The sequence below is a fragment of the Rissa tridactyla genome, chromosome 2, assembly GCF_028500815.1.
Source record: "Rissa tridactyla isolate bRisTri1 chromosome 2, bRisTri1.patW.cur.20221130, whole genome shotgun sequence".
Lineage (NCBI taxonomy): Eukaryota > Metazoa > Chordata > Aves > Charadriiformes > Laridae > Rissa > Rissa tridactyla.
Genome location: NC_071467.1, coordinates 70219985 through 70238542, shown reverse-complemented (window position 1 = coordinate 70238542; position 18558 = coordinate 70219985). Strand labels below are relative to the sequence as shown.

The window sequence follows — 18558 nt, the reverse complement described above, 5'->3', positions numbered from 1 at the left end:
CATGGACCTGTTGGAGTGAGTCCAGAGGAGGCCTGTGAAGATGATGAGAGGGCTGGAGCACCTCTCCCATGAGGACAGGTCTGGTCTAGTGGGAGGTGTCCCTGCCCATGGCAGGGGGGTTGGAACTAGATGATCTTTAAGGTCCCTTCCAACCCAAACCATTTTATGGGTCTATGAAAAACAGGGTTAAAAAAAGATGATGTCAGAGTAGGGGAATCCTTACCCTTGGAAGATAGAAATTGTGCATGCATTTTGTGCATTTACACATCTGTAATGTTTCATTAATTATGTCAATCACTGCCATTTTGTAATGAATAAGCATTTGTCAAAATTTACTGCATTTTTGATAGCATCCTCTGGCATTAGTTAAAACATTTTCTAGTGTAATCTGCTTTCATAAGTATAGAGCAAATAAATTACTTGCATTTTAAAGCAGAAGAGAAAGGAAAAATAGATTTAAGCAAAAAAAGGTTCAGGTTTTCAAGATTTTCTTCATAAGAAAGCACGCCACATTGCTGCATCACTAGTAGAACTCTGAACGAAGAAATAATGAGATTAAATTTTGTTTTGGACAAATACACAGTGTTCAGGTTTTTTTTCTTACATAGAATGAAATTGTACGCATTTGCTGTCACCGACAGATGTCTGTTCTTCCACACAAACCACTGTGTGGCTAACCTGACTTGGGCCAAAGAACGTACTCAAAACCTGCTTCCACCCCATAACTTGAAATTAGAGACTAACGTGAAGAAAGACATGAACAAGACTTCCCTTGAAATATTCATATTATGATGAGTGTATTTTTTCTCTGGTAAATTTCCCCAGTGCTTCATTTGTATTCTTAAAAATGTTCATATTAATGGTTCTTATACCCACTGGACCTCATTATGCCTTTCTCCACCCTCTGTTACGAATTTCTCATGTATGTAGGTATCTGGAGTGTTGGATTGCTTCTTGTCTGTTCCCTGGATAAATAAAAGTAGCCAGAGCTACTTCAGTCTAAGTTAGACAGATTAGTTCTCCAGAGTTGTTCTGGAGCCCCTTTTCTGAGCCTTTTTTGTTCTTTTGATATTCTTCTTTAAACACAGAAAATAGAACTGGAGTCACTATCTCTGTCATTTTTGAGGGAAACGAAGCAAAACAAAACAACAGTAACCAAGCCAAAACCCACGCCCCCACACAAAAAAACCCCAAACCCAAACAAAACCCTTAAACCCCTGTATTTCATACTGCTAGTTATCAAGTAAACAAACACTGATCTACACACCCTGCCACAGAGAACGTACATCAACAAAGCACGCCTAAACGTACATGGATTCATTCACAATCAACGATTTGTATCCTTTCCCTTCTTATAAACTTTGTTGTTTATAAAAAAATCCAAAAGAAAAAAAATAAATCCAGAGGAAACCAAACATATTTTGTTTCATTTTTAATTTGGCTTCACGCTGAAAATTCAATTTACAAGCCATTCATAAGGAAAACGTCCAGTTGGGCAGAATGAGCCGTGATTGTATACTGCACATCAACACTTGTAGTGTATCATTTAGTTCCCTTTCAGCAAGTCATCGTACGACTCACGTAGCGTAGTTTAAGCGTCTACATCATATGGCTCGCTTCGTCACACGCTACTGACCATTCCAACCTATCGGACAACTAACAAGAAAAGAATGCTCAAAGTGAGGTATTTCCTTTAAGAATTTACTGATCACTGGTATTCAGAGGTAATGTTAAATCATACAGTTTTAAACATTGAAAAATGTACAAAACCAAGTTCCTTTTTAAAAAATATTATCCTTAGTCTTCCATGCAGGCTAATAAAAAATATAAAAATCAAATTTGTAGCACTGAAGCTATACTTTTGGTTCTGCAGGAGTATTTCCCCAATTGGAACCACAAGCTACAGCCACCTTTAGTACACTTACTTGCTTTTGCTTTTCAGCTGTGAAGTATAGTCAGGTCAGTGCAAAGGTAATATCTATGTACACATACCACAGGGAGGGAAATTTACAGCAGAAAATAATGCATTCGGATTATTATCATCCTCCAGTAGCACTATGTATCGTTACAGATTTACACCGCATATCCAAGGGCTATTATAACAAAAAGCTCGCAGCCAATATGCGTCTTGAAACACCCCAGCTCTGCCTGAGCAGCCTGGAAGCCAGCACAAGTTGTGCCCGCTGATGGAACAAGCGCGTTAATACCTTGCAAGTGAGTTCCCACCAAACAGCTTCCCGCTCTGTCGGCACCGGTTTTCAACTAAAAGCATCCTCCTCGTGGCAGTGCCTAACTGTGATTCAGTAGCCGTAAGAGAAAATTCCAAAATTTGATCATGTAAAAGGTTAACTTTTTTTTTTTGCTTTTGCATTTAAATGCTCAACTGTATTCGAAAACATAGCAATATTTTTTCCAAAATATATAAACGATATCCTCAATGCAAGTTTAACAATAATTCAAGAGATCAAAAACATTTTTATTTTTTCCTAAATTATTTCTCAGCTTGTTGAAAACTCAATTTTATTCTTCCAAGAAAAAAAAAAAAAAGATGAACTAGTACCTGCAATCAAATCAGAAATGTCTTGCACACCTGGAGAGATGCTGGGAATTACAAAAAGGTTTAGAAAGTGGTCCCACTGAACAGATGCCAAATACTTCCCGGCACAATGCCGCAACACTGAGATCGTGTAGCACGTGATACAAAGGTAGCAGATGCTTCGTCTTGGTCCTCCTCCGGGAAACAAAATCTATCACTTCTAAAGAAATGTCCTTCTGACTGCTATTTCTAATGTTACTGACAGACACGGAGCTCTTAACACCCTTAGAGCAATTAGAGGAAGCAATATAAACAAACCACCAAACACAAACAACTATAGACGAGCAGCTGCAACGGTTTCGCTTTTTGTCTAAGTATATACAATTGCTAAGGAGAAATGTTTAACTTAAGGATGCTTGATCCACATGTTTAAAAATACAATTTCATTTTTACATGTTCACTTAAAAACTGCTTTTGTAGTCTGGAAAGTACAGCCCTGGCTAACCTAAACCTCCCTTCTGAAATATAAGAAATATTTGCTTGAAATTCATTATAAAAGAAAACATAGGACAAAATATATATACTTAGGGCATACAAGATCTTTACAAGTTTATTTCTTTAGCATTTAAAGTACAAAATTGTCTTCATGCTGGATAGTGAATAAGAGCCATGTATTTGGGTTTTTCTCCCATATACATTCATAGACTTAGAAATAACCTATCGTCAGATGAATTTCATTTCCAGTACCATGGTAGGATGAAAAGTGTCAGAGCTTCTGCTTTCCTCAGTATCCATGAGGAGACTTTGTTTCCAACCACATTTATCGATGCTGCATTTGGAACTTGGAAGGAAACAGGCACATACTGAAAGGGACGTAGGGAGTCGGAAGTCAATCCAATTTAATCTATTTTTATTTCTAAATTTAATTTCTTATTGTTCATAGGGAACAAGGAGAATCTCATGAGCCCTTTCAGACCTGCTGTCACCTGGACACACCTGCAATGGTTACAGCGTGGGAAAAGGAAATTGCTAAAGCAGAACACGGGCCCTTAGTTTTGGGTGGCATTCCCAGAACGCCACTTCAATATTCACCAGCTCCTTATGGCTCAGGGAGAAGAGTCCACCAATGTCACTTCAGCTTAAGAGGCCGCGAGGCCTCCCTCAGGCTGCAGCACAGCTGCAAGGAACAGACAGCACAAGCAAGAGCTAGGGCTACAGAAAACTGAACTCACCAGCCCAAGGGGCAGAAAAGATCCTTCTTTGCTGTGGGAAAAGGCCAGCTGCACGGTGACAGCGTTGCTGCCACGCCAGCCTTGATGGGCTTTACCACTTGCTGGTTCAGGACCAGAAGCTCAGCCTGGTTTTTCCTCCAGCTGACTCTTTGGCTCAGAACTGGCACTCTCAAACAACACCCTGTTCATAATTAAAACTACAAAAGTCATTATGACTTTTTCTCTCTTGCTTCTAACATTTTTGGGCCAAAGTGGAAGAACGGAAGCTTAGCGCTACATCCACAGATTATGGTACAGCACCTCTTCTGAGATCCCCGAGCTGACCTCAAATAAGATGTTCGTAAGGCCCAGTGCAATTTAGCTCAGAATAAAGAACAACGACAACTGTGTTGGCAAAAAAACCCAACCAAACCAACCCCAAACCAAATAAGTTAACTACTAGAATAACTTACTCAGGTGCAATCTATGCCAAGGTGATTCTACTGTTTCCATTCCCAAGAGACTCATCATTTAAAAACCAAGTAAGTCTGTACCGGTTACAGATGGCCTCCCGCAGTCACCCTGCACAGGAGCACTCTACTCTGCCACTTTGCAAAAGAAAATGGAACAAGCAGCCGCTGCCCTCACACAACTACTAAAATTATTTTGCCTAACGAACTTGCAAGACAATTTCGGTGGAGTGTCAATTGCTGTGAAAAGGCCTTGGTGTATTTCACAGAAACATAACCCCTCCGTTTTATAAGCCTCTTAAATCCTCTGCTCTCTTGGTGTCACCCACTTGGATTTAATCCCATTAGCCATGATAAAGCACATGATACCATCTGGGGAAAAAGAAGACGTTTTCTACAAAACAAATCCCTCCGCTTGTAAAAAACAAAATAATTAATATCTTGAAATAAACCTGAGAGGTTTCCTAGAGAAAGAAACTGCCTTCATCACTATGAAATGCAGGAAATATTCACAGACGCAAGTCCAGGCACGTCTAAGGGACGATCTCGTTGCTGCTGCATTCCCTCAGTAGTTTTACCTCAATATTGTACCGTTTACGCCCGTCGCCACCACCACGACTAACATGTGCACCCAGTTCACTGCCTCAGCTATAGCACAGAACGATCGTGTCTGTTCCTCTGAGGTGGTGGGTGCTGGAGGATTTTACCTCTAAGGAGGTCTTACAAGTTTCCTGTCACGATGTGAATACTTTTTTCCAGTCTCCATAGGAAAAAGGCAGGGAGAGCACATGAAACTGTGCTGTCCGTAACCCAAACATTATTGGGATACAAGATGCTGCAGGATCTTCAAGGTATCATCCTCTGGATGAAGAACCGCTGGCTTAATTTCTACTTAGCTGGGACCGCCAAATTACCTGAATGACAACCTCAGTCTTCCTGCTCATCTGTGAAACAGATCTTGTGGTTTTGCTGGACTGATTATTTAATTAATAATTATCAGTGGCACTGGTTACAAATTCTTACTTTCCATTTCAAACTGTTGGACCTACCCTTCTTCTTTCCTTTTCTTTTTTTTTTTTTTGTAAAGGATCTAGCCACATTAACCAGGTAATTGAAGTTTTCCAAATTAGCTGAAGTTCAGATACCTAGAAAATAACAAGCCCTCCGAAGCGCTTGGTTCACGGGGAACTTCTGTCCTTCAATATGAGTTTAGGAGTTGAGCTTAGATTTTGCTCATGTAAAACTCTTGGCCAACACATTTGTAATTTCTTAATGCTAGGACACTCATGAAAGTGCTGCTAGAAAAAAGCAGAGGCTTCACATTGAGCAAAATGCAACACTTCAGAAGGTCTTATAAGACGCAGTCTGACCTGAAGCAAAATTACACTTAGTTAAATTTATCAGATTGTTTTGGGTTTTTTTGCATCCTAGTTCAGGCCCATAATATACGCAAAGCTGCGTTTATATACTTTTTCTGAGATCACGGGATCTACAGCACACGGCACTCAAAGAATACAAGCTGCAGAACCTGAGTCTTCCCCCCCCCCCATCTTTTTTTAAGGGAGAACGACATTTTTGAAGGAGCGAAGAGCAGAATGTGACTGAAGCAGTCAACACAAAAAGCTGTATTTACTGCATGATAATACGAAATAGGAAAAATAACTTAATGGCAATACCAAAGATGGCCTTGTAAGGGAACTCATAAATGAATACAAATACATCTGCTTTAGAAAATTTATCAAGCTATGCAAATGTTAAAGTGCAACGATCCCTCTTCTGGAAAAACATTTACTACTTATTAATGAGTAAAAGACACATTCCATCCAGCCCAATGCTTAAACTAGCAAACAAACCTATTGAGTTTGCATGAAAACATTAATAAACAGCTACGTATAAAACTATTTACTTCCGTGGGCTTTGCCACTGAAGAGGTTGCATCACTTCCTTACTGCACACGTGTCTCCTCCTCAACCTTTGTGACTTAAGGATTTACACCTTCCAAGTGGGATTAGCAAACACACACACACAAGCCTGGCTGCTTTTTATCACAGGGAGATTAGCCTAGCCACAATAAATACATCAAAACGTACAGTGTAATTCACTGGCACAAAAATTAGGCGTACAACCCAATTTTCCATAAAGGCTTACAGATTGCCTGTACCGCCTTTTAAGTGTATCTGCCTCCAGCAGCGGACTCCCGAGGAATCTCTAATAGCACGTGCCCTGCTGTGGTTTAAACACGCTTCGCACCTTTGAAATTTTTGCACGCTTTTAGTGGGGTTTTTATTATGTGTGAAGAAATATAAATGAAGCAAAAAATAAAAATAATTAAAAAAAGACTTTTTAAATGTCTTGGATTTCATGATTTTCTGCGTTACTTTAAATACATTCAAAATACAGAGTATACTTCTTCAACAATAACAGAATAGCAAAGCTTTGGCTGGGTGTCTCATACAATATATAGAATTTCAGTCCGATGCAAGAGCTGTACTGGCAAGGGATGGCAGTATTGCATAAAAGTGATAAAATGCTCATTCAGAAACGTCAAATGCCTTCACACTCCAGGATTTTTTTGGAGTAAGGACCATTTATTAAGTTAAATTGTTGCAAAGAACTGAAGTAATCTCTTCATATGTCTCCCTGTAAATTTAGGGGCTGTTGATATCGCCAGTTAAAATAAAACAATGTGTTTGTAAAAGTTGTGATACTTTAATTGAAAGCATTTACATGTCAGGGCTTGGTGGAGGGGAAAGGAAGCCACTGAAACTTGGCTGTCACAACCCAGCTGTTCCATGGTCCGCTGCCTTTTCAAAAGGCTAATTATGTGGAACTACTGAAACATTTCAGCAGCCAGAGTTTGCTAGGTGAGCTGTAATGAACATTGCTGCAGCCATGCAGTGTCTTACAGGGCTCAGCCCTCAAGAAAGCCACAAGTTTACCACCCTACTACTACGAGGCAGCCTAATATTACAGTCTTATATCCTACAGATGCAAGTCACCTAAACTATATCAATTAATCTCAGCTTTTCTGACATTATGTGTGATCTAGTAATGCTTCCATGCAGCCTGATCAGGACTTCACCCTATAATTCATCCTGTTACGTCTCTACCTCGTTCAACAGCCTCATAAAAGAGGGAGCACCGCAATTCATTACAGAATCTAAGTGATGTTTTGTGTGCGTGGTTTGGGTTTTTTTGTTTGGTTGGTTTTTAAATGGTTGTTTCCACCAAGAGTACTTGCTCACCAAGCAAACAAGGCGCTGCACACTGTCCTTCAGCAGCAGCTCTGGACCGAAATCACTGCCACACATGACTTCCAGTGCCTCTTCACCACACAGTGTGGCCTCTGTCTAAGGGCCCATCTACTGCAGGCGGCAGCGCCCGTCAGCCCAAGCACTCTGCACAGCTTAGCTGCACTCAAGGGCAGTCGTTACACTCACCACAACTAGAAAACATCTCCCTCACCAAAACAGGTAGGAAACCAAACGAACCCTTTGGTTTTCAGAAGATGGATCCCCAAGCTACACACAGCATACGTACAAATTAGGCACGCTCCTATTTAGCTAATTTCAATCAGCTTGCTTTGCTCTTTCACAGGTGTGAATGGAACATCTCTTCCTCTGGAGCTTCTCTCACCCCAAAGTTGTCCACGGGATACTAAGCTTACCTTTTTTCTTCTTTTCAGATACATGTCTCAGGGAACTCTATCTCATCCCCTGCACTCTGAAATTCTCAGATTCCCAAGCTCACGTACAAAGCAAAAGACAACTACTTTAAGAAAGTCAGCTTGAGCCACATGCCTGTCCTGGTTTGAGGTAAAAAAGTCTTGCAGAGGAGATGGCGATACGCCCAGGCCACAGTTCATGTGCCTTCCTCCCTTACATACCAACTAAAATACATTCTGTATAATCACAGAAAGTAGACCTCAGGATGTATCCCTATGACCCTGGGGCACGATCAACAAAATCAAGTGTTTTCAAAACCTTCAGTGAAAGAAGGCTCCTCACCCCACCTGGAATAACCCATTCTCCTTAGCTTAACTAGGTGTATTGTAAGGAAATTTTCCTAATGCTTAATTTGCCTTTTAAATGAATAGCCTGTATTTGCCATCCACATGGAGAAAAGACTGCTCCTATCTTCTCTATAGCAACTTTTTCCATATTTGAAGACCGTTTTCACACCTTCCTTCAGTCTCCTCTTCTTTGGATTAATACTTCTTTTAATCTCTCTCTTTTTTCCTCTTTGAGTGTCTTCTGTCCTCCAGACTCTATCCAGGTACTCCCCATCTTTCTCAAGTGTCCCAGCATGGGCAGGTACTTCAGGGTAGGCCTTATCACACCTTGGTAACGCAGAAATACCACCACACTTCTCACGGGCTACACTGTTGATGCATCCCACCATAACGAGTATCTTCTCTGCAGCAATGTGTTAACGGTGCTCAGTTTGTCACACTCTGTACCATCCCTGCCCCAAGATGTTTTATGCAGTAACACCCACTCCCTCCTCCGTTTGTGCAGCTGACTATTCCTACCTAAGTGTAATTCCTTACATGCCTTATTTTTCCAAACCATTTCTCCTATTTTTCATGATCAGTTTTAACTCAAATCTTGTCTGCCAGTCTGCTACAGCCCTGTCAGCTTGGCATGTGTTACACAGATAAATCAAAAGTTTAATTATTATCTCCAAATGAAGACCTACGTCCACATACCCCACAGAAAGCATAATTTCTTACATTTTTTTTTTCCCCATACCCTTTCTCTTAAAGCCAGTTTCAGTTTGGAGACTTGCCACGTACAGTTAGGGATTTCTAAGGACACATTCCAATACCCTAATGAGCTTTAAAATAGCTCCTGCTATTTAAAAAATAGTAATAAAGGCATTTGGTGCAAACACATTTCCTTTCCTTCTGCTAACCCCCCCCCGCCTTTCAAATCTAGTTTTAAATCACTCTAACAAGTGGAAGATTCAAATCTCAACAGTTTTCCAATCACAAAAGCATCATATTTTAGTGCAGCCCTATAAAATTAGTCACAAAAATGACCTGAAAGTAATTTTTGTTTGTTTGGAAGTAGAGCTGCCATCAGAGTTATTTTGTAACAGTCTCCTCCTTCCTACTCCTTGTGGCTTTTGTCACATTTCCTAATCAGTGAAGCTCTGTGGTTTTATAATAATTTAAATTTTTCTTTGAGACCTCCATTGGTAATTAAGGCATCTGGCTTTACAAAAGGAGAGATAAGAAAATACATGCAGTATAGTTAACGTTGCTATAGAGATTTAACTAGCAGTTCTGTCTTCAGGATGTTCTGCAACTTGTTGCTGGCTTGGCCTCTGAAGTCACTGCAACCTTTTCAAACTTGTGCTGATACAATAAAGTTTCCATAACAGTAACATGCTAAGTTATCTGTATATACAGGCTTGCTACAAAAGAAACCTGTGATTCCTGATAAACAGAGATTAAATACATTGTGTAAATGTCTCCCATTTAGATGTTGTGTGGACATGATTTGAACTGATTATAAGAAAAAAAGCAGAGTTTTGTCACATATTTGCAGATAGTATGTGGCATGTCAGTTTGGAAAAAAATTCAAGTTTAATTGCATCCGAAAGATTACAGTAGAAAAGTGTTGGGGTGAGGGGTAAGGGAGCCTTTCCTTTTCATTCTACCATGGAAGAGACTGAAAGAGAAACAATTTTGCCATTCAACAATAAAAAGTAATCCTTAGCAAGTTTTTGCATTTTTGTTTCCAAACTGCTCACTCAAACCAAAACAAAGGGCCAAAATATGCTTGCCTTGCTCAAGAGAATAATCCCACTGAAATCAACAAGACTGACTATGCAAATATGGACAGCAAAGTTTGGCCCCAAATAAACATCCCCGTAACTAGGGAAACACTAATCACCAAAGTGCACTTAACACCATAGTAGCTACAGTTTCTTTACACATGCACAGTTTGTGCGACACTTTGTACATGAAACTAGCCAATGGAATATAAATAAGTGTGCCGCTTCCTTTTAAATATGAACATTAATAATGAAGCACATTCACATTTTTGCCTTTCAAAGACCTTTTTGAAAAAAAAAGAAAATAATAAAAACACCTTCCCCAAAGTAACCTGGAACATGTTGTTAAATGTAGCACATATGATTCAAAGAACGGTATTAAGGTAGAAGAACTTTCACACACAAAACTGTATTTGTTGTATAGTTGGAGTGACTTATGAAAATCCCAAGAAAAGACAATCCTCTCACCAGGAGAGGAAGGTAACAGTTGTAGTGTTAATTCAGTTTCTTCTGCAGGGGTTTGTTTTTATCTTCAGTGTTGTCAGGGCTGAAGTCAGTACAGATACCATTAGGAGCAGAAAGAGATGAAGTCTCCATGCCACTCTCATCTCCCAGCTGATCAGCATAGAGATAGTCTTCTGCAAAGTGTGGGTGCAATTCAGCAAATCTGTAGAAGTCATCTAAAAAAAAATAAAAATTGTTGTTACACAGAATCAGCTCTTTGAAACACAAGGATGCTAAATTTGAATACTTACACACATATAATCACACGACCACTTTGGAGAAAAATAGCAGCAGTTAACATAATGCTATCCCCCTCGCTTGTTTTAGCTTCTCAGCAGAAGTTTACCACATCCCCAGAGCCAAGATGCTGCAAAGAGTTATTTAAGCTCTCTTAAAACACTTCAGACCAGAGCTTAGCTTCTATGGCGAAGGGCTGAACAGGCTCAGATTTGCATTAAAATGCATGAGGAGCACCACATGCCCTGATTGATAGAGCATCTTGCTGTTCACTGCGGGAAGGGCAGAAGCCCTCCAAACCGAGGAACAGTAAACAGCAAGAGCAGTCATTTCTTGAAATCTGGGAAGTCTTTTGCAAATGTGACCTTTAATGCTTCGCACTCATAATTCTCTTTACCCTAACAGTAGCTGTCATTGCTGCCTTCCGCTTTCAAGATTTCAGCATGTCAAAAGTCCTAATATTTTAGAGAATAATACTGTGAGAAGATAATTAATTTGTAACATTATGAAAAAAACTGATTTTAATGCTGGATACTAGTAAGACAATAAGAAGAGAAAGATTAGCTCTTGGGGGAGTGAGAAAACCTTAACATCAAGATGTAAAATCAGACGTTGAAGCCTTGTTACAGTCTGCCAATACAACTGTTTATTCAGACATGATTTGAACACAAGATACTGTACAGGATCTGAGTCAAAATAAGCTGTTCTGACAATGTAACTGACACTGGAAAAAGCTGGATGTAAACGCTGTCACTGCCTCAGTCACCTACAGTGTATCATGTACAGCCCACTCAAATTCGCTGTGTTATCCCAGAAGAGCTCATAATGAGAGGATGCTGTGAGTTCCCTGGAGCGCAGCACAGATGACAGTCAAAAGAGCATTTCAGAGGAGGGAAGCCCAGCTCCTCCTGGTACAACTGGTCTGGTGCGGAAGAAGGGAACTCCCCCAGCTTTCCTTCTGCCACCCTCCTCTGAGATGACATGTTTTTCTCAATATTCCAAAGGTTAAGGGAATGTCACTTGGCTCACAGAGGCACTGAAGTTGTAGGTCAACCCTGACCCTGAACTGTTGCAAAGGGATAGGTGGAAAGAATGCAATAAACATAACTTCATCCTTCCACAAACAAAAAACTGGGTAGCCTTTATCCGCAGTTTACATGGATCTAAAGTATTTTGGACCCTGTACCTTCAACAAAAGCTGATGATGTTCAGGCCATGAAAAACAACACTACCATCTATGCTGAAAAACCTGTATGTACAACAGGCTGATTGATCATGTAAATAATAAAGTCTTCGGGGGGGGAAGAAAATCTTAAATGTTTGAAAATGCACACAGCGAAACTTTTTCTTTTCATAGTATTTAATGCAAGTTCAACTTTTTTAAAAAAATATAATCTCATAGCAAAGAATGCTATGCACCTGACTTTTTCCGAGAAGGAAACGTAGAACTTTCATATTTAAAATATTTATCAGTGGCAGTAGTTGCAATAATATATTAGAAACACTTAAGTGCAAACTGATTCATCAGAATCAGTTAAGCATGTTCAGTGAATCCAACTGAGTAGATTGTTTTTCTGCAGCTAACAAGGAGAGAGCAATCAGCTATGAGCCTTAACTAGATCTGATCTGCAGCAGGAACATGAAAGCCTTCCCCTTTTGTCACAGGGATGCTTTAAGCCCATCCCAAGAATCCATTCCTTTTTGTAACTACGCATATAGCGTGTGCATCATATTAATGACCATGAAAAAAAAGCCTTTTTTAGGAAAGGTCATTCTGACAGTTAGCCCAACTAAGGTAAGACAAGTATAAAGTTTCAGCCAACAGTACCAAAGATGCTCTTATAGTCACATTAAGCACAATCCTTTTTGCATGGCAAAGACTAGAATATTTACTGTAGATGCCATTCTAAGTATTTCTTCAAAAAGCTACTGTATCTTTTCAGAAAATAAATTCAGAAAAATCTACGTTCATAAATTTAAGCTCTATGTTCATGAATCTTCTCTAGTTTTTGTTCCCCTTCAGCTACATCATTACTTTAGTGTATGGGAACTTAACAGGATAATCCTGTGGTTAATCTAGGTAAGGATACTACGTTTTACAGAACAAATAATTCTTCTTCTTGGAAGATTCATCCATACGGATTTTCAAAACACTGCCAATCCCCCCTTTTCTTCTTGTTACCAGCAAGCACGGCAGTCTTCAGAAACTTCTACAGTCATCATTTGTCTATCAAGAGCAGGTGGAGAGTTTCCCAGAATTCACAATGCCCACCTACCAAACCTACTCAAATTCTCCAGAATCATGTTTTAAGACTGAGAAATCTTGCCTCTCTCTAGATTACAGTGAAAGTATGAGCTTTGGAATCAAGGTGTATCTAAACAGTTAAGCCAACAGCACACTGCTCAAGAGAACTGATACACGATCTCTGGCAACCAGTGTTATTTTCCAACATGCAACAAGAATCCAGACTTCTAACAATTCAGATCCACAACCTCAATTTTGCTATTGATTATTCTGTTTACCTGCAACCTAAGCCTTTTCTTTGGGATGAGATCTCCGGCTTCAAGGACTCCGCTATATGTGCGGCAATTTATGTTTGATACTTTGAATATTTTATTTTTTGTTCTTACAAGTATGACTGAAGAGTTAATATTCCTGCTTCCCATTCCAACAGCCTAGAAAGAAGGAGCTTGTGAGCACACCCCTCTGCTGCGTGTATCCAAAGTAATCTCAGCATTCTTCCACCAGATACAAAGTTCTGATTTCTCAGGGACAATGCCTTCAGAAAAGGTGTACTCTGCAAGTTTTTCACCTGTCTGTTCTCAGTATTTAATTACAACAAATTGAGCGTGTGGAAATTTCACGTATTCTCAGGAAAGGCAAGATATTGAATATCGATAGCAATAACTTTCAAGGCAGAAATGCAATATCAAAATTTTATTTTCATCTTCTAATTCTCTATCACAATAAATTGGACATTTATTCTTATTATTAAGCTTTCAGATATGTTAAAATCTTAGTGCAATGTTTATAATATAAAATGAGCACCTCTCTCAGCAAAAAGATCCATGTAAAGTTTCAAGGAAATGATGTAAACACCATCCTACTTTGTGTAGCCTCACAAAGGACTACTCTTGACTACAGGAAATAAGATAGTGAAAATGAGAGCTAAGCAGTTCGGAGACCAGTACTGTGGCTCAGTGGTCCACAACTTCTTGTGATGGGAACATACCCTGCTCTTCCCCTAAAAGCAACTAAGTACTATTAAAGATGGATATCAAAATATGAATTCTTTGGTAACTCACATGAACTGGTCTGAGTTCACTTGTACACTATTTCAAATTTAGCTGTTCTCAAACGATGACGTGTGCCAAAATTAGAGTTCCGCTAGGCTTATCAGCTTAAGATTCTGTGCTGGTATTTTTGAAGCTGGTGATGGGGAGGGGAGGGAGGAAGAGTTGAGTCACTGCCCAAATGAGTTGGGAAAGAAGATGCAACAGAGATAGGCAGGAAAAAGGCAATACCATAGGATGGACATGGAAATGCTGGGGACATGACAGATGAGAGGTACAGAAAGGAAAGGGGTAGTACAGCTGGAATATCAAGGAGGTAAGACATAGCAATCAGGCGAAAAGGGAAAGGCAGTGGCAATGACACTCATTCCAAGACCTCTAGAAGAGCTCTGTAGTTGAAGCTTTACATAGATATTGTATGATTGAAACAGAGGAATTACTACTGTAGAAACTGTAATTTACTAACACTGATGGTCTTAATTTGTAAGATTTTTTACAAATTAAATACATACTGATTATCCTGAAGGAAAACAACTAGGGCCTGTCATAAGCACTTCTACTGAAGATATGTGATATGTTGACTATCAACAACTCAGTTCATACTTAAATGATACAACTAAATTTAGACCCTTACTTCAGATTCTTCATCTTTTATGCAGTAACACACAAGTACTTTGATTCCCAGCATAATCTATTCACCCAGGTCTCAATTTTTCAAATGCAACTCTCGCCTCCATATCACCTGCATTACAGACTAGATACTGAGCAGCCTGGTTAATACCCCCTCATTTCTCCCCCCCCACACACTCGTGACTTATTTTTCAAACACGTTGAGAAATTATTATGGGAGTAGAAAATCTTACATCCCCATATATTCTGGGAGAGCAGAAATAGTGGGGAACAGATCCAAGAGACAAAACAGGATAGAGATATCTTTCTTAAAAATACATATTCACATACATGGAAGTCACAGAATAGAATATGGTGAAAGGGTGAATCTAGCTATTGCCTGACTTAATCTGGAAGGGAAAACCTCTGAAAACACAAAGACTTGAAATCTTACATTAAAGGCGAAACATATTTTTTTTAAAATGCAAGTTTACTTTGTCTGCAGTGCTTTTATCATTGAAGTCAACTAAAAAAAAAGGTAAAGTTTAATAAAAAAATAACTGTTTTGTATATCAACATGAGTTCAAACAACTGACATTTTGTGACAGTTCAGATCCACTTAAACTTACCATATGTAATCTCTCCTTCTTCTTCTTCATCTACAGCTCTAAAGAGATGTGTAACATTAATCTGTGACACACCCATGGCAGTCTTCAGAATATGCGCTAAATCCTCTTCTACTATAGTTCCATTTTCTGACTGGTACAGCTATGAATCAAGACAGCAAGATAAAACATTGCAAAGCTGAATGCTACCTCCTATAAGCAGTACCACACTAAGTAGTTATGCAAAATTAAAATTTGGTATTGGAAGTTCTACTTGCTTTCAGGTTGATGTGACCTACTAAGGATTTATGATTAATCTGGGTAAAAGACACCATTGATTATTAGTTCACCTGTGTATGCTTAGAAAGTAAAGCTTGCTATATTCAGAAAACCCGCTATGTTTACACGCCTAACCACTGGCATTTCAGTGACATTCAGAGACAAGACTGTTTAACACTAACATGTTTTGCAGATACGTAACCGAGAATAATTTGCAGTCCATTGAGTTGTATGTCCAAACTCCAAGCGTCTGTGGAATCAGGAGATACGTTTAGGTCAGTCTAAAGCAGATACCATTCCCACTTGGTCAGATGTGAAACTCAAGATTCCTTTGACCAACATCCAACAGCCAGTTTGCGTAAAATGCCTACAACTAAATGGCGTTGTACCAATCAGGAGAATCCTACCTCATAAAATGACGGGCCTATACTTTTCTACAAATACTTATTCAAAATTCTAGAAAATAATAATTTGCATCTTCTTAAGTCCTGAAGCAAAGAGTTTCACTGCAGAAAGAGTTAGCTTTACTACTGACAGGAGACTGAAATTGTTCATAGTCTCATTCCATCTTTGTATATGTACAGTGTTTTCCCGTGAAAAAAGGGCCTGAGTATTTCAAAACATCTCTAGCAAATACAACTTCAGTAAACTTTCTAAAATAACGCAATTTGCCTGTGCAATGGAAATTGAGACAGAAGAGTTTTTGAAATATTGTTGTCTCATTTTTAAGCAAATATTGAACCATGTAAAAAAAATGCTATTTTGGAAACTTCCTTTTAGTTTCTCTACGTCAATGAGAATGTGGGAACTGATGAGATTGAACAAAACAGGCGTAAGGATGTATTTTTCATACAAGCAGAAGTTGCTGTCACAAGACAGCACACCTTAATGGAATGAAAAAAAAGTCAGTGGAATAAAAAAGTTGAAGTACCATGGAAGACAACATTCATGCTCAAATCAGGAATCTTGCCTTTTCCTCCCCCACACCTAACTTGCACGCTGTTTCACAAGGAGTAGGGACGAGGACAAGACACTTGTTTAATAAAAGCTGCTACATTTTCACAGATCAAGTAGTCAGAGGTGACATTTATGGTAAGGCTCACAAGCTTCATATCAGCAAGATTCACAACACCCTTTCATTTCCCTAGCAATGAGGAAGTGAGGATGCATAGCACTTACACTGGAGTGCTGTTCTTAGACTTGATAGTCATAATCCCCCCCTTCTCTTTTAATTGCCCACCGCTTTAGAACTCTAGTGGCTCAGTAACTCCTGTTTTTCAAGTTCTTCAACCATATACGAAACAATTCCACTTTGAGAACTTGTTCAGCTAAGTGAAATGTTTCACTTTATCCCTGAAAACAAACAACAAGGTGCTTTGCAAGAAGTAGCACATGGCAGAGGACAGCATCTGTTTAAAGTCACAAATTCATGAACTGTCTAGATGTTTCAAAGGCTCCCAATAAGCTGTGTGAATGTCTTACTGGACACAAACCCAGGAAAGAGAGGGAAGAAAGGATAAAAAAAAATAAATTTCTCTTTCCCTTTTTTCTGGAATACTGTGAGCAAAATCTCCTCAGCTCAAGACTTCTTTTAACCCTTCCAATCATCACTAGCAGGATAAAAATGAGCCATACCTGCTTCCCCTTGCTGAGTCCTTCCCCTTCTTCATACATGCATAGAACTTCTTTGCAGTTCTAGTTAGCTTTATATTTTGCTATTAACCAGGCAACTCAAAATTACATATTATGAGTTGAAGAATAGAGCAGATAGTGAAGAACAGTATTTGTTTAAGAAGCAGTTCTATTAATGAAAAAATTTAGGTACTTTCCAAGAGAAATAATTGCCTAACCTGAGTTTTTCTTCCTCTAAAATGATAAAAGGATATTGCACATTAGGCACTATGACAGCTAAATTTTACTGAAATACTGCCCAAGCCATCTTCAAGTTTACTTTAACCTTTTTCATTTTAGTATGAAGACACAGAGCTGACCAAACAGCACCTGAGCATTTCTCTGTGCCACTATATATACATCAAGTAAGGGCAGACACCTTTCTGCTTTTCCCTCAGAAGCAGCAGTAAGTTAACAGCAGCTACGAGGCAGATTTTCACCAATATTTGTGGGAACTAAATATTTGTGTTCTTTCCTTCTCTGTCAAATTTATTTGATACTGGCCAGAGGGCAACAGCAATAGGTGTGAACACTAAACACAGGAGCTTCATTTCTTAAGCAAAACATAGCTAAGAGAATAATACAGGTATGCTGAAGAACCTGAAAATAGCTACTCAGAAAATAAAGCTGCCATGTACTACCATGCAAATGAATGTTCTCAACCCCATGTGTTCACCAGTGATGACAGCATCAAGCGTTAACACTCTTCAGTTTCAGTAACACTAAAGACCACATGAGTTCGAGGCGAAAGGAAAAGATGATGCAGGATGCAGCAGAATTTGCATGTTGGAATAGCAATATTAAGGAAGTTAATTAAAAAGCAGTAAATCACGGTGTCAGACAAACCCACCAAAATGGCAAACAGTAAGTATTGCTGGTGTCACTTTCCCAAAAAGCCTGCATTAATTATCTATGCCGATGCTACAACAAACCACTGAGGCTAGAACAAGATCAGCAGCACTTCTGGGAAGGAAAAAGCCCGGGCACAGACTGCAGGACCAACACAGAAACACGGTAAGACTAAGAAGGAAGAAAATCTTATCAAGAAGATAAAAGGGGGTAAAAAAAATTAATCTCTATTAATGTGTAGGAAAAGTTTTAAAATATTTTAACTTGAAAAGTAAGATTTCATTGCAACATTATAAAAGTAGTAAGCACAACTCATTAGCCTTTAGAGGAATCGATACAAAGGACTTCAGGTTTGAGACTCAATGTGCTAGAAGAGATTCTACCAGAGTTCCGCAGAGAACAGTTTCAAATGGCAAACTTCCACAATTTTACATGACTTAAACTTGCAATGCATTCCCTCTAAACATGACCTCTTAATCTAACTTTCCATTAATGTTACTTTACAGCGTAAT

The 18558-nt window shown here is 39.1% G+C and overlaps 1 protein-coding gene across 1 annotated transcript in view; it reads right to left on the bottom strand.

The window, feature by feature from the left end:
• Positions 1-1229: 1229 nt before the first annotated feature.
• LPCAT1 (lysophosphatidylcholine acyltransferase 1) overlaps positions 1230-18558 on the bottom strand; it is a 69620-nt gene continuing 52291 nt past the window's right edge. Inside the window, exons 13-14 of the mRNA XM_054191641.1 lie at positions 15272-15410; positions 1230-10678 (exon numbers count right to left, since the gene is read on the bottom strand). Of these exons, the coding sequence (XP_054047616.1) occupies positions 10494-10678; positions 15272-15410 (324 nt within the window). The 3' untranslated portion in view covers positions 1230-10493. The remainder of the gene's footprint in view (positions 10679-15271; positions 15411-18558) is intronic.